Raw genomic sequence first — 26,686 nt, 5'->3', positions numbered from 1 at the left:
CGCAGGAGCGCATTACACTAGTACCCATTACAACAATCGTACAGTCGTTTAAGCTCTCGCAGGGGTGCCAAACTAATTTCCAGGTCTGTGTCCTACCTGTGTCTGTGTGGGTTTGCTCCCACAGTCCATAGAAATGCAGTCAGGTTTACTGGAGCTACTGTTAGGTTTTTCGGAACATAAAAACATACATTTAATATGGGAAGTGTTCCGGCAAACACCCACGTGCTCCCTTTGTTCAAAATGGCGCCGGCCTTGCTCCCTTTGTTCAAAATGGCGCCGGCCAGGCTCCCTCCCTGACTCCTACCGAAGGGGGGGAGGCGGAGCCCTGGGTTTTTTAACACATTTCATTGGCTCCAACAGCAGCGGCGGAGGAGGAGCCTAGACTTTAAAAGAGTTTAAAAGAAGGGCGCGCTCAGAGGCCGGGTCTCTTTCTTTGGTGGTTGTGTTTCTAGACTGCAGGAGAAAAGAGCGCCGATCGGCTTAGCTCTGACATATATTCACAGATCATTTTTACACTTAATAAAGTGTTTTGAAGAGTACTTTCTGGACTTCCCAACTGCTTCTTCAGGACCTCTTGAACTAAAAGATTCGTCCTAACACTACTAAAATTGCCCCACGTGTTTGCCCTGTAATGGCCCGACACCACAGTGTTTCCTGCCTTTTGACCAGTAAATTGTACTCATGATACCCTAAGGCAGGGGTGCCAAACTCATGGCCCGCGGGCCACATCCGGCCCGCCACGTCATTTCATGTGAGCTCCAGTAAACCTGACTGCATTTCTATGGACTGTGGGAGCAAACCCACACAGACACAGGGAGGACACAGACCGCTCTACTTGGGAATCCAATCCAGGACTTTTCTGCTGTGAAGCAACAGTGCTGTCCATATTAGCAGAGTTGAAATATACTGTACATACAATAGCTTACATTTTATTTGTTGGTGTATAAAATTCATTTAACCTAGCCTTTGTGACCTCTGATTTCTTAATAGGACATATGATGAACTATAGCTGGTGACATTGCTTGTTCCCATATAAATAGGCCAATGCACCAATTAATGGTACATGGAGTGTATTTTCTGCCATACTAAGTGGAAATTAGTTTGTTATTTTGTAAAGCCATTGAAGGTTCAGTCCTTTTTAACTAAACCTCACCTGGAGTAGTTATGAATAGTGTACAGTACATCTGGGCTGGGAATGTTTCTCGACAGGTGGAGCAGGAAACATCTTCAGGAATGCTGGGTGAGGTAGACCACGTGCAATCCTACACACTAGTATTCTAGTTAGTATCAACTCACATTACAACAAAGGCTACTACTACTGCACACTGTATAGTAGAGTAGTATGCAGTGTAGAAGCAGTGACGTACTGAGCTCACAGCTGACAGCTTGAACTGCAGTCGAGCTAACAGCAACACACTTCAACTTTACCTCAACAGAAAGCATTTTGTATATATAAAGAATATAAAAGTACGCCATTATGGGTTCCTCATCCAGTCTTCTGGGTGAAGATAAACGCAACTTCATCAAAGGTAGGACTTTGAAATGTTGGTTATGACACTTAATTAAAGTTTACATTGTTTTTTTAATTTAATTTAAGGTATGTGTAGATGTGAAAAGAGAAAGTAAAATTCGTTTCCTCCAATACTTAAATGATTTACACACTATACACACGTACATTAGTGAATATGTAATGATTTGTGATGGATTTGACTCCCTTGTCATGGCATCTGACACTATGGAGTTGCTGTATTTGTATTAGTTTTCCTCTTTTTGTTCAAATACTGGAAGCTGTCTGTCTGTCTGTCTATCTATCTATCCGTCTATCACAGTATATTTGGTTTTTACCTACATTTAGAAGCAGGGCAGCATGGGGGCTCAGTGGGCAGCACTCACAGCAAGAAGGTCCTGAGTTTGATGCCCAGATGGGGCGGTCCGGGTCTTTTTTGTGTTAAGTTTGCATGTTCTCCCCATGTTTGTGTGGGTTTCCTCTGGGAGCTCCAGTTTCCTCCCACAGTCCAAAAACATGCAAGTGAGGTGAATTGGGGACTGAGTTTGACATTAAACGTATGAACTGGGCCGCTCAGGTGGCACAGCAGTAAAATACGCCAGCACACCAGAGCTGGCATTTTGAATACATCATATCGAATCTCAGATCTGCCATCCGGCTGGGCTGGGCGGCCACATGAACTACGTTTGGCTGTTGTTCATCCAGGTAGGTAGGGAGCTGGATAGGGACTCCTCATAACTGATGCAATTACAACCTCTGCTGGCTGATTAATGGTGTCTGCACAGAGTCGAGGAATAACGCTGAATAACCAGGTGAAAAGATTCAGTCGGCTACTGCTCACGTGTCGGAGGCGTGTGTCAGTTCGCTCTCCTCTCCTCAGTCGGGGCGGGGGTCAGCACCAGTAGAGAGGAAGCATAGCGCAATTGGGTAAAAATGGGACATGCTAAAAATGGGGAGAAAAAGGGATAAAACAAAACTTGTGAACTGATGAATCTTGTGTAATGAGTTACTACCGTTTCTGTCATGAATGTAACCGAGGTGTGTAAAACATGACATTAAAAATCCAGATAAATAAGTAAATAAATATTAAGAAGCATTAAAACTGTGGACACAGTTTCCCTTGATATTTTAATGTAGCATTCAACAACAACCATCTTTTTGATAAAATGCAGTTTAGGATACATTTCACTTTGTTAGGAAAACATGATGCTGGACATTATTTCATCCAAAAATTTCCCCTTCTTTAGTTTGGTAGATGAAATTGCCCTTGCTGTCAAGACTTTCAGTATAGTAATAATGATAGAAGTAGAGACCATCAATGTTTTGGACAGAAAATGCTGAATAGCTGCTGATTTTGAAAAACAAAATGGGTTTCATTTAGTCTAAATAGTGAGGAATGAACACATTAATTAGTGTCTTTTGCATTCAGATAGATTTCTATAAGCATCAGTTTTATGATGGTTTGATTTGTGAGTGCTAATTATTGGTAACATATAAAAACTCAAAAACTCAAGTCAAAGACGTCTGTATCTTTCTTACTCTTCCACTTTTGTTATTTCTAGTACATACTCAACCCTAATCTGAAAAGGGAAAGTGGAAAATCTTCAGCAACTTCATGCTAACTGACATGTCACTGTAAATCATGGGTGAAACAAGGGCACCATCACTGCTTGTGGGTGTGTGTGGCACCCAGCCAGAGCTTGTGCACATGAAAAAGAATTAAGTGATATTATGCCGACGCCGCCCACCTTGTGGCTGTAACAGCATTCACTCTAAAGGGAAATATTTCCACAAGATTTTGGAGTGTGTGTGTAGGAATTAGTGCTTATTCATTCTGTCAGTTCAGGCAGTTCAGTTCAGTTTTTTCCACACCACTTAACACTTAACATACCCGTATCACATACACGTATAGGTATGTTAGCATGAGTGGTATGTTAGTTTCCACTTGCACCTTACTTGCCCTGCAAGTCAGGTGTGAATGTTTCAGACTTTCCATCTGATGCTGATTTCATAGCTCAAGAATGCCATATATTTTGAAATAAAGAAACACACACTTACACTTACACACACACACACACACACACACACACACACACACACACACACACCCCAACAAAAACATAAACAAACACAAAATAATCTAGATTCTGTGGCTAAATGTAAGTCTGGAAACTTGAAACTACTGTCATTTCAACCATGCACAAGTGCACACTGAAACAAAATAATGTTTCTCTAGAACCATGGTGCAGCATTACAGTGAAAAGTGCCAAAACAAGTGATGCAATAAATACACAACCAAGACAACGAAGACACAACCATTATATAGACAAGCTCAAGTGATAAAATAAATACACAAGCAGAACTATAAAGACACAACCATTATATAGACAAGCTCAAGTGATACAATAAATACACAACCAGGGCAATATAGACAAATTTAATGATACAATAAATACACAACCAGGACAACAGACAAGTTCAAGAGAAACAATAAATACACAACCAGGGAAATAAAGACAAGTTCAAGTAATACAATAAATACACAACCAGAACAATAAAGACAAGTTTAAATGATACAATAAATACACAACCAGGGCAATATAGACAAGTTTAAATGATACAATAAAGTCAAGTTCAAGTGATACAATAAATACACAATCAGGACAATAGAGAGAAGTTACATTCTAAGTAATACAATAAATAAAAAGCCGCTCAGGTGGCGCAGCGGTAAAAAGACGCGCTGCAACCAGGGCTGGATTCTGAGTACGTGGTATCGAATCCAGCTTTGCTTCACCGGTTCGAAGTTGAGTGGCTGTATGAGCAACGATTGTCCGGTTGCTCACCTGGGGGGGGTGGGACAAAGAACCGGATGTGGGTCTCTCTCTGCCAGAATGCGATCACGTTCTCTGCTGGCTTATTAGAGGCGCCTGCACAAGAGATGAGGGAGGGTGCCCTTAGGGTGTGTCTCTCCGCATGCAACGCTAGGTGGCGCCAAACTCATCAATGTGTGGGTGGCAAAGATGCATCTGGCTGCTGCTCGTGTTTCGGAGGGGATATGGGTTAGCTTCGATCTCCTCTGTCAGGGCAGGGTTCGGCATAGACAGAGAGGAAGCACGATGCAAATTGAACAATTGGATGCGCTAAAGGGGGAGAAAAAGAAAACAAAAAACAAAAAAAAAGTAATACAATAAATACACAACCAGGACAATAGAGAAAAGTTACATTTTAAGTAATACAATAAATACACAACCAGGACAATATAGACAAGTTACATTTTAAGTAATACAATAAATTCTCGCCCTTGGCTTGCTTTACAGGGGTTTTTGGTCTGTCAGTCCTGGATTCTATAAAGTTTCTTTGAGACAATGTTTATTGTCAAAAGCACTATTCAAAAATGTGACTTGACTATATAATTCCTGACTGCCACGAGGCTTGATCTGATGGAAATCTTCCATAAAAGATTCAAATCTTGCAAGATCATGCAAGCACTTTCACTTTCTTTTTTTTAAAGACCTTAGGTTAATTATGTTTGGGGTATTTGTATATTTAAAACATCTTTTCCACAGATCTAGTTTTTGGCTGATGTGGAGGTGTAATTATTTTGTATGTCCCAGTACATCATTCAATTTAATTACTATATTTTTTAAGCACTGGCTCAGTACTGTTTGCAGAGAAACAGCCACCTCTCAAGATGTTGCACAACCTTTCATTCTTCTGACATGATTTGCTGATTTAATGCTATAGTGTTGAGTTGTTGGTTAATTGACCATTGTTCTGATTTCACTGTGCTTCTATTTAGACAGAGGAGTGTTGCAGGGTGTAGTAAAAGATGCTTGCAGTATGATTCATTGCTTATTATTTACTGTTTAATTGTTGTTCCTGCTGTTCTTTACTCCTAAAGTGACTGCTGGCTTCCTACTTACCTTCCAAATCAGTAGTTTAATGGTAATCTTGATTTATATCTATGCTGATCCCATTAAATTATGAATTAATTAATTTTTTTTTTGTATTTTGTTTATGCATTTTCTCCCCCTTTTTCTCATGACTTTTAGCGCGTCCAATTGCCCAATTGCATCATGCTTCCTCTCCACTAATGCCGATCCCTGCTCTGATTAGAGGAGAACAAAGCTCCGACATGTGGGCAGCAGCCATATGCATTTTTTCACCTGCACTAGGCGAGTGCTAATGCGGATCAGCCCTGTGTACGGAGAGACACACCCTGATCAGCGCACTCCTTCTCTGCCGCTGTGCAGGTGCCATCAATCACCCAGCAGAGGTCGTAGTTGCATCAGTTACGAGGAGACCCTTTCCGGCTTACTACTCCCCCATTTCTATATGAACAACAGGCCAATCGTTGTTCATGTGGCCGCTCAGCCCAGCCGGATGGCAGAGCTGAGATTCGATACGATGCATTCAAGATCCCAGCTCTGGTGTGCTAGCATGTGCTTTACCGCTGCGCCACCTGAGTGGCCCATTCATTCATTTATTGTCTGTTTTACCTCTGCTTTATCTTAATCAGGGTCACGGTAGGTCCGATTCGCAGGAAACACCCCGGTTGCCAGTCCATTACAGGGCAAACACACACACACACACACACACTCATACCTAGGGGGACTTTAGTATCTCCAATTAACCTAACTGCATGTCTTTAGACAATCAAAGCACCTAGAGGAAATCCATGCAGACACGGGGAGAACATGCAAACTCCACACAGAACGGACCCAGACCGCTCCACCTGGGGATCGAACCCAGGACCTTCTTGACTTATTTGGCAGCTGTTTGCTTTCTTTAACTTAAAAAAATAAAATATAGTAATTTTATATACAGGGCAGCACTGTTGCCTCACAGCAAGAAGGTCCTGGGTTTGATCCCCAGGTGGGGCGGTCAGGGTCCTGTCTGCGTGGGTTTACTCTGGGAGCTCCGATTTCGTCCCCTAGTCCAAAAACATGCAGTCAGGTTAATTGGAGACACTGAATTGCCCTATAGGTGAATGAGTGTGTGTAAGTGTATGTACAGTGCTCAGCATAAATGAGTACACCCCAACAGATTTGTCAGAAAACCTTTAGTTTCTTTACAGAATCAACATTTTCTATGGGGTACTATACTACAGAATACTCCTACAAATGTGGGCCATTGATTGCAAACAAGATTTGTTCATTTGTACACACAAAAAAGTTATTTTCTCAACAAATTCATTCAAGACCATGTTGCAAAAATGAGTACACCCCAATGAAAGTCTTAGGAGTTTAGACTACAAAATTCTAATTAACATGAATTTAACCACATGTGAGTCTAATTATTCATTAAACAGGTGTCCAGCAGACAGTTGACAGTTAAAAGGGCATTACTTAACAAAGAAAACCCCATCCCATTTCATGCTGTCAGCAGTGGCACCACATGGAAGAGAAATGTCACAAGACCTGAGAAAGAAAATTGTTTCTTTACACAAGAAAGGTGAAGGCTACAAGAAGATCGGCAAAGCTTTACTGATCAGTCAGAATACTGTAGCAAAAGTGATACAAAAATTTAACAAAGATGGAACTGCAACCATCTTACAGAGACGTCCAGGCCATCCACGGATGTTAACACCCAAACAGGAGCGTCTTCTGATGAGAAGTGTTGAAGAAAATCGGCATGCAAGTTCACTGCAGTTAGCTAAAGAGGTAAAAAGGCAAACTGGGGTGACTTTTTCCCGTGACACAGTACAGCGTACACTGCAGAAGAATGGCATGCATGGGTATCATCCACGAAGGAAGCCTCTCCTGAAGCCCATGCACAAAAAAGCCCGCCTAGAATTTGCCAGGGCCCATGCTGAAAAAGATGAAGACTACTGGGACTCTATACTCTGGAGTGATGAGACCAAGATAAATGTTTTTGGAACTGATGGCTTCCAAACTGTATGGCGTCGCAAAGGTGAGGAGTACAAAGAAGAATGCATGGTGCCTACAGTGAAACATGGTGGTGGCAGTGTCCTTATGTGGGGCTGCATGAGTGCTGCTGGTGTTGGGGAGCTGCATTTCATCGATGGTATCATGAATTCACAGATGTGCTGCTCTATATTGAAGGACAAGATGCTACCATCACTTCATGCCCTTGGTTGTCATGCACTTTTCCAACATGACAATGATCCAAAACACACATCTAAGGCCACTGTTGCATTTCTGAAGAAGAACAGGGTGTAAGTGAATCAGTATGTCTCCTGATCTGAACCCAATCAAACACCTATGGGGAATTCTGAAGACACAGGTTGAGCATCACTCTCCATCCAGCATCCAGGCTCTAAAAGAGGTCGTTCTTGAAGAATTGAAAAAGATAGACGTTGCAATTTGTCGCCAACTTGTTCATTCCATGATTAGAAGACTTAATGCTGTCCATAAAAATCATAGTGGTCATATAAAATACTAGATGTAGTACTTTTTGATGTGGGGTGTATTCATTTTTGCATCAACTCATTTGAGTAAAACTGAATATTTTGTAATCTAAGTTATATTATTAACCTTACTTTTATGTTATGGGTTAAAGAAATGTTCTATGAAACTCAGTCTTGTCAAAATTTAGAAAATTGTTCCTGTGTTCAGTGAGATATTGATTAAAATCTTACTTTTCAAAGGGGGTGTACTCATTTATGCTGAGCACTGTATATGTGTCTGCCCTGCGATTGACTGGCATCCCATCCAGGGTGTTACTGTGTGCCTTGCACCCATTGAAAAGCTGGGATAAGCTCCAGCGCGTCCCTGATTGGATAAGCGGTTGAAAAAGTGAGTGAGTGAGTGAATTTTATATACACAAACATACACAAACTTATGCATACAATTTTATACCAAGGACTGATGTTTACTAAGGTGTACAAAACCCACACCGCTTTTTTGGACCTTTGGACTTTTAGTGAAGCCATGAGCTCAGAGGGACACAGCCTGAACTGTAAATGACCAATGGTTGAATACAAAAAGTACACCTACATTTGTGTGCATTTAGTTTATGTAGAAGGTGTTTGTCTCTATCTGTAATAATATAAGAAAAGTATGTGTGCAGGTCGTCAGTAATGTGTTTTTGTGTTGCAGCGGAGGCACAGGCTCAGCTGAAGAACTTTTCATCTATCTACAGAAAGCAGTATTCTCTGGCCTATCTTTCCCATGTTCATGATGAGCTTGTACAACGCAAACAGGAGCACTCTCAACTCCTCAAACAAAGGGTAACGTGAAACAGGACTGTTTAGATAATACCAATTTAGTAGCATCAGTAGAATACATTAAATATATAACGAGGGTTGGAAGGAATTTCCATGACCTTATATCAAATACACTTTAGTAATATATTTTGTTATAGATAATAACATATAGCCGCTCATGTGGCACAGTGGTAAAAAAGTACGCTAGCGCACCAGAGTTGGGGTTTTGAATACATCGTATCGAATCTCAGCTCTGCCTTTCCGACTGGGCTGGGCGGCTGCAAGAACAACGATTGGCTGTTGTTCATGGGGTAAAAAGTCAAATCATAGGTCCTCATAACTGGTGCAACTGCGGCCCCTGCTGGCTGACTGATGACGCCTGCACAGGGCTGAGGAATAATGCTGATGAGGGTGTGGCCCTCCATACACAGTGCCCGTCAAGTGTATGAACTCGATTCGTGCAGGTGAAAAATGCAGTCTGTACTGACTGTACTTGCCGGAGGCGGCGTATGTCAGTTGAGAGGCGTCCTTAGTCAGCGGTGAAGGGTCGAATCAGTATAGAGGACGCGTATTCAGGGTAATTGGACAGGACTAGATTAGGGGGGAAAAATTGGGAAAAAAATAGAAAATTAAATATATATATATATACTGTATATATACAGTATATATATATATATATATATATATTTCTATTTTAAATACAAGCAACTGCGTTTCTTAAAATATTATGACATTATTTTTGAAGTCAAATATTAAATAAAAAATAACAGTGGCCCTGTTAGGACTCAAACTAGGCAGTGTTTCTTATATTGTTATCCTGGTGTGGGTCAAGGGGGATATAAAGGGCCATGATTGAAGAGTCGCAGTTTGCTACACTGTATGACAAAAAGTATGTGGACAACCATCCTAATCATTGAGTTTAGGTGTTTCAGCCACATCCACTGTTAATAGTTGTATAAAATCAATTATACACTGATCAGCCATAACAATAAAACCACCTCGTTTTTACACACACTGTCCATTTTATCAGCTCCACTTACCATATGAATCATTCTCTGTGAATCATTCTCAGCACTGCAGTGACACCAACATGGTGGTGGTGTGTTAGTGTGTGTTGTGCTGGCACAGCAATGTCGATGGAGTTTTTAATTACCGTGTCCACTCACTGTCCACTTTATTAGACACTCCTACCTAGTTGGTTCACCTTGGAGATGTAAAGTCAGAGACGATCACTCATCTGTTGCTGCTGTTTGAGTTGGTCATCTTCTAGACCTTCATCAGTGGTCACAAGACACTGCCCACAGGGCGCTGTTGGCTATATATTTTTGGTTGGTGGACTATTCTCAGTCGGCAGTGACAGTGAGATGTTTAAAAACTCCATCAGTGCTGCTGTGTTCGATCTACTCATACCAGCACAACACACACTAACACACCACCACCATGTCAGTGTCACTGCAGTGCTGAGAATGATCCACCACCCAAATAATACCTGCTCTGTAGTGGTCCTGGGAGAGTCCTGACCATTGAAGAACAGCATGAAAGGGGGCTAACAAAGTATGTAGAGAAACAGATGGACTACAGTCAGTAATTGTAGGACTACAATTGGTAAATGGAGCTGATAAAATGGACAATTTGTTTAGAAACAAGGAGGTGTATATGTGAGCTACACTTTTAAGCATACAGTCTTATTTTTTCGGTTTTACTATACTCCTGTTAATCAAAATGTATTGTTAATACAAATCATGTTTTTGCATTCTAAAAAGTAAAAAAATAAATATGGTAAAATATCCAAACGTTAATTTTTGAATGCATTTGTGTATTTAGCACCCCCCACAGGAAGCAGAGTTGCTTTACTTTGATAATATACTATACTTTGATGATAACAGAAGATGGAAGGACAGGTTTGCAGTAATTCGTGCCAGTTACTCCCTGGAGTGCTATGAGAGCTATGAGGTGGGTGTTCCACGTCCAAGAAAAATATAAGACATGTGTGAGTCTTTGTGACTACAGGTCACCTTTTTAAAATGTCAAACCCTTTTTATTGCAGACGTTTATGAAGGGCATGCCACCTTTTTACAAACTACAGCCCACAGGGGGCATTATTTTTACCACAGAAGAAACCTACATGGAAATGGTGGACAAGTGCTTCCCCAACACTGACTGTGAGTAAGATCCGCGCTGTGCTCAGTGCAAACCCCTGTAGCCCAAAAATGCACAAAACGAAGTCTAAATAAAATAAATGTGGGATTTTCAATGGTGGGGAAGACAGGTATTCAACAAATTTAGGTTTAGCGCATCCATTTACTTTAGTGTACATACATGATGTTTCCTGACTGACACAAGGTATGCAGCAAGTAATTTTTGTTACTGGTAAAGTAATGGTCCTATTGTGTCTCTTGTGCTACAGGTGTAAAGGAGGACTTTGCCCCTCCAGTGGTGGGCATGCCAGGCCAGTTTTCAGTTTACCTCCATCTACCATACCAGAGAGACTACTATTTTTGCTTCCTGACACAGGACAAACAAACTAAGTTTATCTCAATTTTGTCTGACTGTATTCGCCACCAGAATCAAGGTAACATCACTAGATCCTAATGAAAGCAAAGAAAATTTTAGTAAAATAAATTTAATAAACCATTTGTATGTTTACTAAATATGACACTACAGGACTACCATCATGGCATTCAGGTGTTGAATATGTTACTTAGTTGCAGTGTTGGCTAGTTTATGTCAGTAGAAGGTCTGCATTGAATTAAAAAAAAGATTTCCCTCTCCGGGTGCTCAGGTGGTGTAGCGGTTTAACTGGTTAACATTAAACAAAATATTTAAACTAAATTTAATACAAGGTAAGGACAACCTGAGTAAACACAAAAAAGCTTTTTTTAAATGATTTTTTAAAGAAAAAAAAAAACTTATGCAACAAAAATGTGTCAAAAAGTAATACTCACCTTAGTTACTCAATTAACAAATTAACCCAGGTAATTTGTTTATTGGGATTTTGAAATGTAACAGCCTGGAAAGGGTTATAAAGCCAATTCTAGGGCTCAAGGCCATTATCTTTAAATAAAGAAAACCTGGAACAGTGGTCAAGCTACCAAAATTCCTCAAAGGGAAAGTAAAATTACAGGTATAGCAACAGCTTGTGATCTCCTGTATTGTGAAAATTATTTTTACCCATTAATTTACACTTAATACACCTAATCTCTGCCCAGGACTTTTGGAGTGGATTTTTCATGCTTCTTTTACCCAGGCCCTTTTTGCACAGATGCTGCACAGACACATCTATTGTTTTATATTCTTGCCTTGATTTGTGCTTTGCCATATTTTGATTGTAGAAATACACATACGGTTCCTTCTGGGCTTGGTTTTTGTCCTGATAATGCAGTGTAAATTGTGGGTACTTGAACACAGGTGTTTGCCTTTCCAAACCAATAATGTTCAATAAATTCCAATGTCCAAAAAATTCAAATTGCAAGGTGGACACCAGTTGTGTTCTTGACACATTTGATGGATAATTACTGGACCACCATTTGAATATCAACAGCAAAGAGTCTGAATACCTTTGTGAATAGAATACTTCAGTTTGGGATTTCTAAAATGAATGTAAAACATTTTATAAACATGGGTGATTAAGTGTAGATTATGGCAATTATTTCAATTTAAAATCAAATACACAACACAATAAAGTATGCAAAAGATTCTGAATCTACTGTAGGAATTAGGAGTGATAAAGGAATAGAGATTCTGTTTTCTGTAGTCATTCTGTTTCCACCTACATCTCCCAGACTTCTCATAAAACCTTATTTTAGGCTTTCTTTATCTTTGTATTGAAGTGTTTATTTAACCAGTCAAATAAAATTAATGGTTACACAGTAAAAGAAATAATTTGTAGAATTTAAATGCAAGATACAGCCTGAAAAATCTTATATTTGAAGTGATGTGATGCTCTGAAAAGTAAATGTTGTGCTGACTTGTCCGACCTCATTCCAGACTTTCTAAAAAACAAGATGTATGAAGTGCAGGCCTTCATCAAAGCTGTTCAGCTCTACAGGCAGGAGAAGGGCCACTATGAACCATGGGATATGATGATAGGCAACAATGTGCAGGTAGGAGTCAGGTCTTCATGCTCTAGCATGGTTTCTAGCAGACAAGGACAGTCAAGCAAAACTGAGGAACTTTTCCAGAGTTCCCAGTCTAGTTTAACTAAACCAGTTAGAAGGTACATGGTATAGTATCCTTTGCCATGGTTGGAAACTATCACCTATTGCTGATTGAAAATTGTTCTGGTGTAATGAACCCATCTGCTGTAAATATAATCAGAAGCTGCATGTTATCATGCCCACCTGGCATGTCATTATGTCCGGCTGGGGGTATAGATGACATGACAGTGGCAGTTCCTTTAATTAAGCAGTCCCCGCACCTCATCAGCATTACTTTGCTGCAGCTGTGGAAGATCTTTAAATCTTTGATGGCCACCTCGTTTCAGGCTAATCATATTTTGCTGTATGGTGTTTGGTTGTCTAAAACTTCTCCATGCTCTTCTTTATGGGAAACCCAAACGACTTGCCCTCAGAGGCGGCGTGATTAAGTCCCCTGAACTTATCTTGATCATTGATTGTAATTATGCAGATTAGATTTTAATTTACTGTGTCAGAGTGTCAGAGTAGTAATAAAACCATTGGTAGTGTACTATTCTGTCATATTATTTGGAGCACTTGGATGTTCTGGTAAATTGATCTCTAAATTAGATAACACAAATCCAAACACCAGTGTTTTATTAGCAGTCAGCTATCTGTTCTGTTATTGTTGGATGGTGGAAAAATATGGAGTGATTTCATATGATGTATTGATATTTAGATATAGATTTTGTGTAACGTTTTATGTAGATCTAGTCCTATGCCATGTCTAATTATTTATTAATCTATTTAAATGATTGCTCTTGTATTAGCACTTTATTTATAGGATGCCTGGTTTTATTCTGAATGTGTGTATTTAGGTGCTGGCAAATCTAACCATGGAGGACTTGTTGCCATCTCTAGAAAAAGACCTGCTTCCACGTCTGAAGGCCAAGAAGGTGGAGAGGAAAAGAATCTGGTTCACTGTAGGTGTCTAGACTGTTATTCTTTTAAAACAATACCACCACTGTAAACATTTTTAAAAGATGTCTTTAAAAAACAACTTGTATATGCCGTAAGCGGTAAAAACACAGGCTGGAACACCAGAGCTGGAATCTCGAATACATCGTATCGAGTCTCAGCTCTGCCTGACGACTGGGCCGAGCAGCCACATGAACAACGATTGGCCTGTTGTTCAGATAGAGGTGGGATATTAAAGCCGGATAGAGACTCTCTCATAACTAATGCAATTACGACCTCTGCTGGCTGATTGATGGCGCCTGCACAGAGACGGGAAAAGAGTGCTGTCAGGGTGTGTCTCTCTGTACACAGTGCTGATCCGCATTGCACTCGTCAAAGTGTAGTGACAAAATGCAAACGACTGCTGTCCACGTGTCGGAGGGGGCGTGGGTTAGCTTCGCTCTCCTCAGTCAGAGCAGGGATCGGCATTGGTTGAGAGGAAGCATGGTGCAGTTGGGCAATTGGTCGCGCTAAAAAGGGAGAAAAGGGGAGAAAATGCATAAACAAAACAAATATATATACATACATATATATATATACAGTATATATACGTATATATATATATATATATATATATATATATACTTAAAAAAAAAAAAAAAAAAAAAAAAAAATATATATATATATATATATATATATATAAACAGTAACTGCAACTTGTGTGATGCACCAGTCTAATATGCAAGCCCTCCACCACAGGGACCCAAATTCAAATCCCAACCCAATAAAATGTGTAAAATATCAAGGGCTATTAAAATCACTGTATGTTGCACATGCAGTAGTTCAGAAGGATTTGGTGGCTGGCTTTATTGTAGCCCCAAGCCTTCCAGGTTGGTAGGATTCTAGTAAGTGGTAAGTGGCATTGACTAAAAGTGAGAGAGCAATTGGTAATGAAGAATGGCTTCAAAGCATGTGGTGTCTGTTATAAATTATAAATAATAAGAGGTTCAAGATCCAAGTGTCTTTCTAAGTGTCTTTAAACTAGTGCACATACCACAGTAGCAATAATCCCATAGATTTAGTAAATAGTGTTTTTAGGTAAATTTTACAGGCGTATGATTTAATAGTGACCCGTGACATTTTGGCTATTTCTAATATTCTAACAATTTATGAAAAAAAATACAAAAATTAGACCACTGATGTCATAATATCTGTATTAAACAGGTAACACTGAAATATATCTCATACACTTTTAGGTAATGAAGTAAATATTGGGAATTTATTTTCCTCCCTGCATGATACAGTTTCAGTGACATCAAAGGTCCAGTTTTCTTCATTTCCTTAAATGGTTTTGAGAAAAAGTGTAATTTCTTGTGGCTTTTCCTCCTTTAATAATGTCCTTTTGCTCACAGACAGTAGACACAGCCTATAACTTGGTCCAGGAGACTCTGCTGGAGGGCATGACTGCCCTGAATGCTGAGTGCAGAGAGACAGCAAAGACTCAGAGTGCACTTTTGTGCTCCAATATGGATGACATCATGAGCTCCAGATCTTTCCTGGAGAACAAACTCCGAGGTATTCTACTGTAATTGCCAATGACTTTTAATTTGTAAGATTTATGATATCTAACTATTTTGTGGTGTCTAAGATTTATGGTATCTAACTATTTTCTAACTTTGTGGTGTCCACCATGTATATATATGAAATCTCATGACTTAATGTAGTGATTAGGCATAGTTTTACATACTTTCACAGTGAAGTTATGGCAAGACGTCAGATTTTATGGTCTAAGTGTAGGTGGAAAAAATAATAAATGAAAGGCTGTACCTACAGTCACCTCTAGGATTTTAAACTGAAAATAAAAGAAAAATGTAACCTTTATTTATCTGAAATACATATATTACAGCAAATCTATCTCCTAACTATATATAAAATATCCCCTTTTACCCCTTTTTTTTTTATATAGTTACAGTAGCCGAGTCAGCCATCGAGTACTGCATGCAGTATGTAGAGCCTAACCTGCCTGCCGTGCTGGAGGAGATTATGGAACCTATCAGCCTTGGGTTCATGGAGGCGCGACAGCTCAGTGAGGGCATGATTGAGACGGTGTGTCAGAATTACCAGGAGGGCATGACCAAAGAAGATCTGCAACAGGTAATGTGGTGTTAAAAATAAGTCAGCAAGGTTACCTGCATTCTCTAGCATAGCACATCAGAAAACATATCATTTCTGTATTCTTTGTTATTATCTATTTATGACTTTTACTTAATAATTGACAGTTGTAATAAATGACAGATGTTTAAATGACTACAAAGAAAACATGTTATCTATACATGTACGATGCTGTGAAAAGTATTTGCCCCTTTCCAAATTTTGTTTATTTTTGCACATTTGTCAAACTTATATGTTTCAGATCATCAGACTAATTCTAATATAAGACAAAGATAAACCAAAATGTTTTTAATTAATTAATTATTTATTTATTAGGATTTTAATGTCATGTTTTTCACATTGTGGTTACATTTATGACCGGACAGGTAATTACTGGTTACACAAGATTCATCAGTTCAAGTTTAACGTCAAACACAGTCATGGACAATTTAGTAGCTCCAATTCACCTCACTTGCATGTCTTTGGACTGTGGGAGGAAACCCACACAGAAACAGGGAAAACATGCAAACTCCACACAAAAAGGACCTGGACTGCTTGGCCTGTGGATTGAACCCAGGACCTTCTTGCTGTGAGACAACAGTGCTACCTACTGACTCACTTTATGGAACAATTTTACTCAGTTCTACCTGCAAGCAAGTCCACCTCTGAATGCCTGAAGGAAACAAAATTAATGTTTTGGAGTGGCCGAGTCAAATGCCTGACTTGAATCTAATTGAAAAAACTGTGGCATTAAGAAACTTTATGCTTAAAGACCTTCTAATGTAGCAAAAGAGTGGGGCAGAATTCTTTCACAGTGATGTAAAGGACTCAAATGTTTGATTGTAGTTGTTACTGCTAAGGCTGGCACTACCAGTTATTAGGTTTAGGGGGCAATTATTTTTTCACATGAGTGATATAGGTTTTAAATAAATCTTTATCTTTATGGATAAATATCATTTAAATGCTGCATTTTGTGTTTGCTTGTGTTATGTTTTACCTTATATTAAAATTAATCTGAATATCTGAAACATGAAAGGTGACAATTTAGCAAATATTAAGAAAATCGGGTAAGGGGCGAATACTTTGGTCACAATCTGAAATCATAATCACTAATGGACTGGGGACAGTGGTCATTGATACTGTAGAACTTTCCGCACCAACAATTAAATTAATTACAGTAATGATAATCTAAGCAGTGGCTGTTCATGTGGGCGCCCAGCCTGCCGGATGGCAGAGCTGAGTTTCGAATTTCACACATTTTTGAAGTACTTAAAATTACAATTAGTGTACAGAGGTGGCCAATTAGCCTGGTGTGTGATTGGAATAGTTACTGGTTGTACAGGGGAAAAAAACAGTGAGTTACAAAATAACATTTATATATTAACTTGCTGCTTTTTCTTTCTTCAGGCTTTGACTGAGATGAGCAAACCAAACCTAGAAATGTGTTATGAGAAAGTAAGTGGACTACACACTCACATCCAAGAGTTACAGAAAATCTTCACCTACCCCAACTGCAAAACTCTGGAGCACAGCACCCAGATAGACATAGAACAGGTACACTTTCACTATTTCATTACTGCAAACCATTAGTTTAAATAAAGGTTTTTAATTCAGGCAATTTACTGGATTAATACAGTACATGGTAAGCAATTGGGAACTATTTTCCAGGCCACCTGCTGAGTCTGGTTCCTCTCAAGCTTTCTTCCTGTAATTTTAAGGGAGTTTATCCTTGACACTGTCACCCTCTGCTTGCTCAACAGGGGTTTTTGGTCTGTCGGTCCTGAATTCTGTAGTTGCTTTCAGACAATGTCTATTGTAAAAAGCACTATACAAATATATTTGACTTGGCTTGATTTGGATGAAAAAGCTCATTTACAACATTTTAAAAAGAAGAAAAAATGCTTTTAAACCATTCTAGCAGATAAAATGTTATTTTGCAGTGACATAAACAACATAAAAAGTATCAATTCTTGCACCTATTCCTGGTTTATGCTTCAGATTTATTTATTTATTTAATAGGAATTTAACATCATGTTTTACACACTTTGGTTACTTTCATGACAGAAATGGTTACTCATTACACAAGATTCAAGTTCTCAAGTTTAATGTCAAACACAGTCATGGACAAATTTGTATCTCCAATTTATCTCACTTGCATGTCTTCGGACTGTGGGAGGAAACCGGAGCTCCCGGAGGAAACCCACATGGACACGGGGAGAACATGCAAACTCCACACCAAAAGGACCCGGACTGCCCCACCTGGGGATCGAACCCAGGGCCTTCTTGCTGTGAGGCAACAGTGCTACCCACTGCCCTTATGCTTCAAATGAAGTTGTGTTTCTAATGGTCATCTCTGTTTTCTTTTTATAAGAACAGTTACCCTAAACGATGCAGCATATTTCATAAATAAAATTTTAATTAGACTGAGGTACTAAAACTGAATCTGCTCTGTATGAACTCTATAGCTGGTGAAGAACGTTGTGTACACCTTCGAGCTTCTCCTGACCAAGGCGCCACAGGATGCCGATCTAATGAATTCCATGGTAAAAGCCAGACACAGAGTGCTCAAGGTGAGCATACACACTTACAACAAAATGGACACACACATAATAACATGGACATTCTGACAAAATGTAAACTGCTGGTCTGAATAAGAGAATAATTATTGTGTATAATTTGGAATCTACCAGCAATATGACTACGACAGCAGTACACTGAGGAAGAGGATTTTTCAGGAGGCTCTGATGAGTGTCACACTACCCAGCATCAAAGCCCATTTAGCTCCTACTTTCAAACAGGTACAGACATTTATCCTTATTGTAACTTATTATGTACGAGCCAGTGTTAGCCTTAATTATTTTATATTTGCTTATATTTTTAAATGAAGAACAATTCGATTTGCAGATTCGACTTTGTCATTAATGGAAAAACAAGTGTCTGTATGCACTGTAGAATTGCATGTGGAAGTTCATGGGTTGACTTATCTTCAGTGTAATCTGTATTTAAAGTTTTTACCTAATTGCATTTTGATTAAGCAGTATTTAAGCAACTATTTGTTTTTTTTTGTTTTTTTTGCAGCCCAGATGTATTTCAGTATTCCAATATTATATTTAAATGTATTTATTAATTTCACACTAGATTAAGAAACTATGGCCTTTTAAATTGACACTTTGTTTTTTGTTTTATGAAACCTTAATTTAATGTTTTATATTAACAATTTATCGTAAAAATTATTGGAACTAAATCCATTTATTTTTCATTCTTTAGCATACATACACTGATCAGCCATAACATTAAAACCACCTCCTTGTTTCTACACTCACTGTCCATTTTATCAGCTCCACTTACCATATAGAAGCACTTTGTAGTTCTCATTCTCAGCACTGCAGTGACACTGACATGGTGGTGGTGTGTTAGTGTGTGTTGTGCTGGTATGAGTGGATCAGACACAGCAGCACTGGTGGAGTTTTTAAATACTGTGTCCACTCACTGTCCACTCTATTAGACACTCCTACCCAGTTGGTCCACCTTGTAGATGTAAAGTCAGAGATGATCGCTCATCCAAATTATACCTGCTCTGTAGTGGTCCTGGGAGAGCCCTGACCATTGAAGAACAGCATGTGTGCAGCATGTGGTTTTGCATTGTCTTGTTGAAAAATGCATGGACGTCCCTGGAAAAGATGTCGTCTTGAAGGCAGCATACGTTGCTTTACATTTTCAATGGGGTTTTTTTATGCTGCCATGACAGAAGTGAAAATTACCTTTGCCAAGAACACAACCCCATACCTGACAGACCTCATTACTATCCTTAAATGACACACCTCATTTCCATCCATAATTTGCCCTGTTCCAACTTTTTTTGGAATGTGTTGCAAGTATAAAATGCAGGAATGGTGGTATATTAACAAATGAAATGAAGTTGAGCAGACAAAACAAGAAATTTGTTTGGGTTCAAACTGTCGGCAATCAAATAAAAGTTAATGTAAGAAACATCTTTTCTTAAATTTGCAATTTCCCCCCCCCCCACACACAACTTTTTTCTTCTTTGGGGTTGTACATATTAAGCTGTTTTACACAGACCTTTAATATTGCTAATTCTGTACAAAGCAAGTCTGCATGCAGATAACACTGTAAACAGACGCATCTTTTCCACTAGTGGTCAGGTGGATCCAGTGTTGGAATCCCAATATCTGTCGGTCAGGCATTTATACTTGATATGTTTGTCTGAGAAAGGGGGAATGTTCGAGGCCATTTAATGGATTGGCATCCTGTCCAGGGTGTTACTGCATTATGCCAAGTGATTCTGGGGAAGCCAGTTTAAAAGCGTATATGAAATGCTAATACATTAGGCATTCTTCAAGGACCAAGAGACGAGCAGAGAAAATTATTACTGACTCCTCACACCCTGGCCATAGCTTCATTCAACCCCTCCTCTCCGGCAGGCGCTACAGGTCAATCCACACTAAAACTTCCATATTCAAGAGCAGTTTCTTCCCACAGGCCATCTCCCTCCTAAATAAATAAATGACTGACAATAGACTTAAGCTTGACAATATTCACCTGCTGCCAACTGACTACACTTTGTAGTACTCATCCTACATGCTAGGTACTTTACTGTTTTTGTAAATATTCCACACGCTTACATATCTGTATATTGCCTGTATATAGTTTGTATATTTTTGTGTTTAATGTTTAATGTATACATTGCTTGTATACTGTATTAACACTAGAGAGATACCATCAGCCGGAACCAAATTCCTTGTGTGTATCCACATACTTGGCCAATAAATCTGATTCTGATTCTGATCAAAACAGGACTGAAAAAAAGACTATTTACTTATTTACTTTTTTTTTATTTTAAAGGACCTACCTGATTTTGAGCAGTACATCTTTGCTGATTATGTAAACTTCATCAATGTGGAGAATGTTTATGAGGACATCTTGCGACAGATACTAGGGAAGGAAGTTAATAAAGGTAAGTAACATGAGATGGCAGTAGATATTAAATCAAAACCTGATTGCCTTAACCAGAAGGCTTAAACTGGACTGTAATTGGCTCTTCCAGCAGGACAATGATCTATAGCATACCTCAAAATTAAATTGTTCCTTGACCACTAATGTATACCTAGGAATCTCATGGATCTGTCGGTAACACAAACAAAACTGTACATAATTGTTTGCAGCTTGTTTGTTCATGTTTTAGGGGGTGCTACTGTAGCTTTCTTGCATATTTATTTACATACTTAAACGTAACAAAAAAATAATTCTGTTCCTTTTCATTAACAGTGGTGAGGGAGGCAGCTAATATGAAGAAATTCAACCTGTTCACTGAGTCCAGGTACAATTTTAGTGTTTCCAGCCTTCACTCAAATTCTCCAGACAGTCCAGCGGGCACAAGCCCCTCACCAACACAGAGCCATGCAATACCAGCTTTCCCTCTGCTGAGCAACAGTCCAGCTGAGAGCCAGAACCCTGAAAACCCAGTCACAGCAGTAAAGGAGGCCCAGCAGGTGGAGGTCCAGCATCAAGCACAAGAGGAGGAACTCGCAGAGATATTTGAATGTGTAAAAGCAGGTGAAGAAGACAAATGTGAAGAGAAGAGTGTGCTAAATATTCCTGTTATAAAAGTCACATGCTCCACACCTGAACCAGTGCTCCAGGCAGATCTTGAGGAGACCTTTGCAGCTGCCTTAAATTTGAAGGAGAAAACAGAAGACAAAACTGCAGATGTTCCTACTGTAATTACCACAGAGACATCACAGGACATGTCTAGTTTAGTAAATACAGAACACGTACCTGAAACAGGCTCGCAGGCTACAACTGCTCAGAAAACAAGCAGCACTACTGAAGTTTCCGCAGTATTGGAAGATGAGCCCACCACCACTCTTAGTGCTCAAGACTTATCTGACGATTCATCATGGGTCACTGAGGAAGAGGAAGAGGTTGACATCACTGAGGATGATGACCCATTAGTAGTCAAAGTTCTCCCAGAACCTGAACCTGAGGAACCTGTCATGGTGATGTGTGAAGCAATCTCAGATGCTGAATTGAGGCTTGCCAACAGCTGTGTAGGTGCCGATGCTGAAGTAGCCCGAGCTCCTGACTGCATCAAAGAGATTCGTAACCTTGTGACAGAAGTTAAAGAAGTAGAGGTAACAGTCCACTGCCACGAGGACAATGAAGAGACCATTAAAGAGTTTGAACAAACACAGTAGGGAAGATGGATGTATCATCCTATAAAAGTCTTTAAGCACTTTCTAAACATAAAGAACTGATGTGCCACTGGTTAATGACTGTGGTTCTTAGATTAGCAGTTTTGATTGGAGCCTAAATGGAACATAAATGGGTTATGTATGGGTTTATACTAAAGGGTTTCAGAACTCAGTTTACACTGTTGTTAATATTAAAAGGTGAATATCTGTTATACATTTAGGTCATTAATCTATTTAAACTATTGTTTACTAATTAATGTTAAAATTAGTTCTTAAATGTAATTTACTTCTTTGTTGAAATAATAGTCCTCTGAAGGTATTGGTTTTTGGCCAGCTGGTATGAAAATAATGCTATAATGTTGTTTTAGGTTTATTTGTTTTAAATAACAGCATTTTTTTTAACATACTGACAGGTTAACTGTTTTTTTTTGTCATTATGGTTACTGATCCCACATCCTTTCCATTAATATTTTTGGCATTGTTCCTGCCCATGGAGTTCTGTCCAAACTTATTTCTTGCATTCAACAGTTATTTTACTTGTGAGCAACCACACAAGATCGAAATCCAATTTCTTTTAATAAGCAGTGACCTATAAGGTCAAAACCTTAAGTCAGATTTTAATAGCAGATTTAAACTTACTGTTAAAATCAAATGAAATAAGTTTCAATAATGCCAGTGGCCTGGCTGAGCGCTCTACACATACTACTTGCCTGTCTGAGGGGGAAAAAGGTTTGAAACAGGGAAATACAGCGACTCCTATTGTCTGGTCCGGGCGCCAGCATTAGCGGCGGAAGAATACATGGAGTATAGCATGTTTCTCCATGCAGAGTTATGTAATAGTTCACTGCTAGGTAATTGTGATTTCATTGTGGCTTTGCTGGTTGGAAAGAGAATGAAGGGGGTGATTCTGTGGTCCTACTTTGTGGGAAACATGTCTAGTTTATATATACTGTAGACACTATATGGCCAAAAGTATTTGGGACACTAGACCATGAGCTTGTTGGACATCCCATTTGAAAACAAATTGTATTAAAACAGCCACTCTTCTTAAAAGGCTTCTTACAAATCGTAAAAAAATGCATGTGGGAATTTGTGCCTATTTGATCAAAAGAGAATTGATTTAATGTTTCAGTTAATTCCAAAACTGTTTAGTGAGGCTGAGATCAGCTCTGTGCCGGCTACTCAATACTTTTGTCCATATAGTGCATATAAGTGATATAATTCAACATTGCTTTTTACTGTCTGTGCTGATCTGATACTTTTACAAGTAACATAATACAAATCTACACCATACGCAGTGCGTTATGTAACCAAGAAAGTAATTACAATAGCCCTGTTTTCAGCCAGTTTTGTAACTGTTATTAAAGATGTAGTTTACATACATTTGAAAGGTACATGTATGTTATGCCAGACTTTGGATATTAATAACTGTTACTGTTCTTCTTCTGTGACTAAATTAATGCAATACATAATTTATTTGTACAAAAACCAAACATTTGTAGGTTTATTTGTGGTTTTGCATTATTGGTCTGTTGAAAAACCAAATGTAATCTAAGATTTAAAAACAATTAAGGTCATTTTACTTTTTCATTATTGCTCTAGCAACAGGGTACTGCTGCTGCCTTAGCTCAAGGGCGCTTTCGTTGTGGAGTTTGCATGTTCTTCCTGTGTTTGCATGGGTTTCCTCCCACAAGTCCAAAGACATGCAGTTAGACCAATTGGAGATACTAGAAATTGTCTTTGGTGTGTGTGTTTGCCCTGTTGATGGACTGGTGACCTGTCCAGGGTGTTTCCTGCCTTTCGCCCAATAAATCAGACCCTCCACGACCCTGAGCAGGATAAAGCCCTGGTAAAACAGTGAATTATATAATAATTTTTATTACTTAGCAGCACCACCACCATGCTTGACAGTAGATGCGTTGTTGTTAGGTTTTAAGCACTTATACATTCCAAACATAGTTCAAACAAAGTCCTGCATCTAGCCATGTTACATTTATAACATGTGAAATCTACACAGTTTAATCTCTCTTTTCTCTATGTACAGTAAATAAATCAGTTACTAAGTAATGAGTGAAACAGAAAACACAGAACCACCTTATGTCTTTGTATATGTGTGCATTTATTATTGCACCACAGAAATAAAATTAATCTTATAAACAGCAGAATAAGACATATAAATAAAATGTATAAAAGAGCAGATAAGACAATACAATCATCATCATGTAATAAAACAATGTCATTACCTTAAATAAAACTTTAAGCTGAAATAAATTCACATTAGCTTCTTTCATTGACAAAAAATAAATAATAACAAAATCACCAGTAAACAATGTAAAGCTGCCGACAGTTGTTCATCAGAACAACATATGAGGTTAAACAGCACTTTCTGAATATAAATAATGTACATTTATTAAGATCTAAGTGGTAAACAATCCAACAAGTATAAAAATGAAACAGAATGTGTTTACATGAACAGAATACTTTATTAAAGCGTAAACTGTGAGCTAGTAGCATTCAGTAACCGCAGTCTGTCCTCACTTTGTGTCTGGCATAAGTAATTGTTTCCTATGTTGTAGCACAAACTGTGACTGGTAGAGCTTAAGTTTTATTGTTGCCCAGGATTAATTTAAAAAATATATTTTCTCTGCCCAAGTTAAAATCACATTGTTTTACTAAATTGTTCTTAAATAACCTCATAATTATTCATGATACATCTGTTAAAATATAACTAATATCAAAGCTAATGTTTATAATAAAATTATAAGAAATATTGAAATTATTTAATGGACGAACAAATCCCATAATCTGATGATACAAATGATTATTTTAACTTGTCATCATTATTTTACATGATCTAGAACTAATACATGCACATAGGTTAGTCTTCAGTAATGACTGTGTATGTAAACGAAGGTATGAGGGTGCAGCACTAAAGATACTTTAACATGGGTGCAAGCTGCTTTTAGAATGCATCTAAAATAAATGTTTAGTTTACTAAAGCTGTAGCTTTTAAACCTGCTTTTATAAACGAAGATGCTATTTTATTTTGAAATGAAGTTAACTGCATGCATGGATTTAATGAATACATTACTGTGTAAGGTTAGTTTTATGTTGTATAAACCTGTATTCTATTGTGCTTGTGGTCACCTGTGGTTCTATATGAATCATATTTTAAAGCAGGTCCTCGCTAAATTACAGTAGTCCCATTACAGCTGGGATCCATGATTTAAATCCCCAGAGGTGCTATTAGCCGGTCGGGCGTCTACATACAGATATAATGGATTGGTGTCTTAAACTGGCGTGTTACTGCATTGCGCTCAGAGATTCCGGGGAAACTGGCCCCACCACAACCCTAACCAGGGTAAAGGCATGAAAACATAATTAAAAAAAAAATATTGTGATAGGTTATGTTGTTACTGCCAGACTTCAGTAACTACATGTTCAGCTGTCCAAAACAACAAAACAAGTCCAAAAAGCAGTTTAACAGACAAACATCTGAGTTTGATAAGCAAAAGGGGAAAAAGACCCATTAACCACTCCCAGCAACACAGCTGGGGCTGATTTACACTTGGTTTTGGTAGTAATTGAACCTACACATTAAACCTAATGATAAATAAACTGCACTTTAAATAGCTTTGTAACTTTTTTGACACTCTTGGAAACTGCATGAGGGAGATAACTGCAGTGTGTGCAGAGTACATACATACAGAAGAAATGTAGAAACCTTTCTCAAGTACTTCCACATTGGTTGTATCTTGAGGCAACCAAAGTTGCTGTAGATTTATTTAACAGACACGTCATATAGCCAAAAGTAAGTGAACATCTGACCATGGGCTCGTTGGGTTGGTCCTTTTCTGATATAACTTTTGCAAGGCTGTGTTTGTGGGAATTTGTGCCCATGGTGAAATGTACTTATTTATTAGCAGTTTAATGTCATGTTTTACACTTTGGTTACATTCATGACAGAAACGCTAGTTCATAAGTTCACAAGTTTTTATGTTGAACACAGTCAAGGACAATTTAGTGTCTCCAATTCACCTCACTTGCATGTCTTTGGACTGTGGGAGGAAACCCACACAGGCACAGGGAGAACATGCAAACTCTTCTTGCTGTGAGGCGACAGTGCTACCCACCGAGTCACCGTGCCGCCCCGCCCATGGTGAAAAGAGCGTTTAAGAGGTCAGGCAGTCATGTCAAATAAGAGACCTGGTTCACAACTGATGTTCCAGGTTTGTTTGTTTGTTTGTTTATTAGGATTTTAACGTCATGTTTTACACTTTGGTTACATTCATGACAGGGACGGTAGTTACTCATTACACAAGGTTCATCAGTTCACAAGGTTATATCGAACACAGTCATGGACAATTTTGTATCTCCAATTCACCTCACTTGCATGTCTTTCGACTGTGGGAGGAAACCGGAGATCCCGGAGGAAACCCACGCGGACACGGGGAGAACATGCTCCACACAGAAAGGACCCGGACCTCCCCACCTGGGGATTGAACCCAGGACCTTCTTGCTGTGAGGCGACAGTGATACCCACTTAGCCACCGTGCCACCCGATGTTCTAGGTAAA

General features: G+C 38.8%; 1 protein-coding gene across 1 annotated transcript; it reads left to right on the top strand.

The window, feature by feature from the left end:
• Positions 1–1,477: 1,477 nt before the first annotated feature.
• niban1a (niban apoptosis regulator 1a) lies at positions 1,478–22,264 on the top strand. Its single transcript, XM_063002486.1, has 14 exons — positions 1,478–1,529; positions 8,569–8,699; positions 10,500–10,628; positions 10,723–10,837; positions 11,083–11,247; positions 12,663–12,778; positions 13,669–13,773; positions 15,160–15,322; positions 15,714–15,901; positions 17,306–17,452; positions 18,364–18,468; positions 18,589–18,696; positions 20,762–20,873; positions 21,185–22,264. The coding sequence occupies exons 1-14, from the start codon at positions 1,478–1,480 to the stop codon at positions 22,111–22,113; spliced, it is 2,565 nt and encodes an 854-aa protein (XP_062858556.1). The 3' UTR covers positions 22,114–22,264.
• Positions 22,265–26,686: the final 4,422 nt, after the last annotated feature.

Source organism: Trichomycterus rosablanca, chromosome 9, assembly GCF_030014385.1.
Source record: "Trichomycterus rosablanca isolate fTriRos1 chromosome 9, fTriRos1.hap1, whole genome shotgun sequence".
NCBI classification, from domain to species: domain Eukaryota; kingdom Metazoa; phylum Chordata; class Actinopteri; order Siluriformes; family Trichomycteridae; genus Trichomycterus; species Trichomycterus rosablanca.
This window is presented reverse-complemented; position numbering and strand designations above follow the sequence as displayed.

Coding starts and splice junctions, on each gene's coding strand:
- niban1a (XM_063002486.1), top strand. CDS start 1,478: ATGGGTTCCTCATCCAGTCTTCTGGGTGAAGATAAACGCAACTTCATC. Junction 12,779..13,668: donor TGATAGGCAACAATGTGCAG/GTAGGAGTCAGG, acceptor GTGTGTATTTAG/GTGCTGGCAAATCTAACCAT. Junction 15,902..17,305: donor CCAAAGAAGATCTGCAACAG/GTAATGTGGTGT, acceptor TTCTTTCTTCAG/GCTTTGACTGAGATGAGCAA.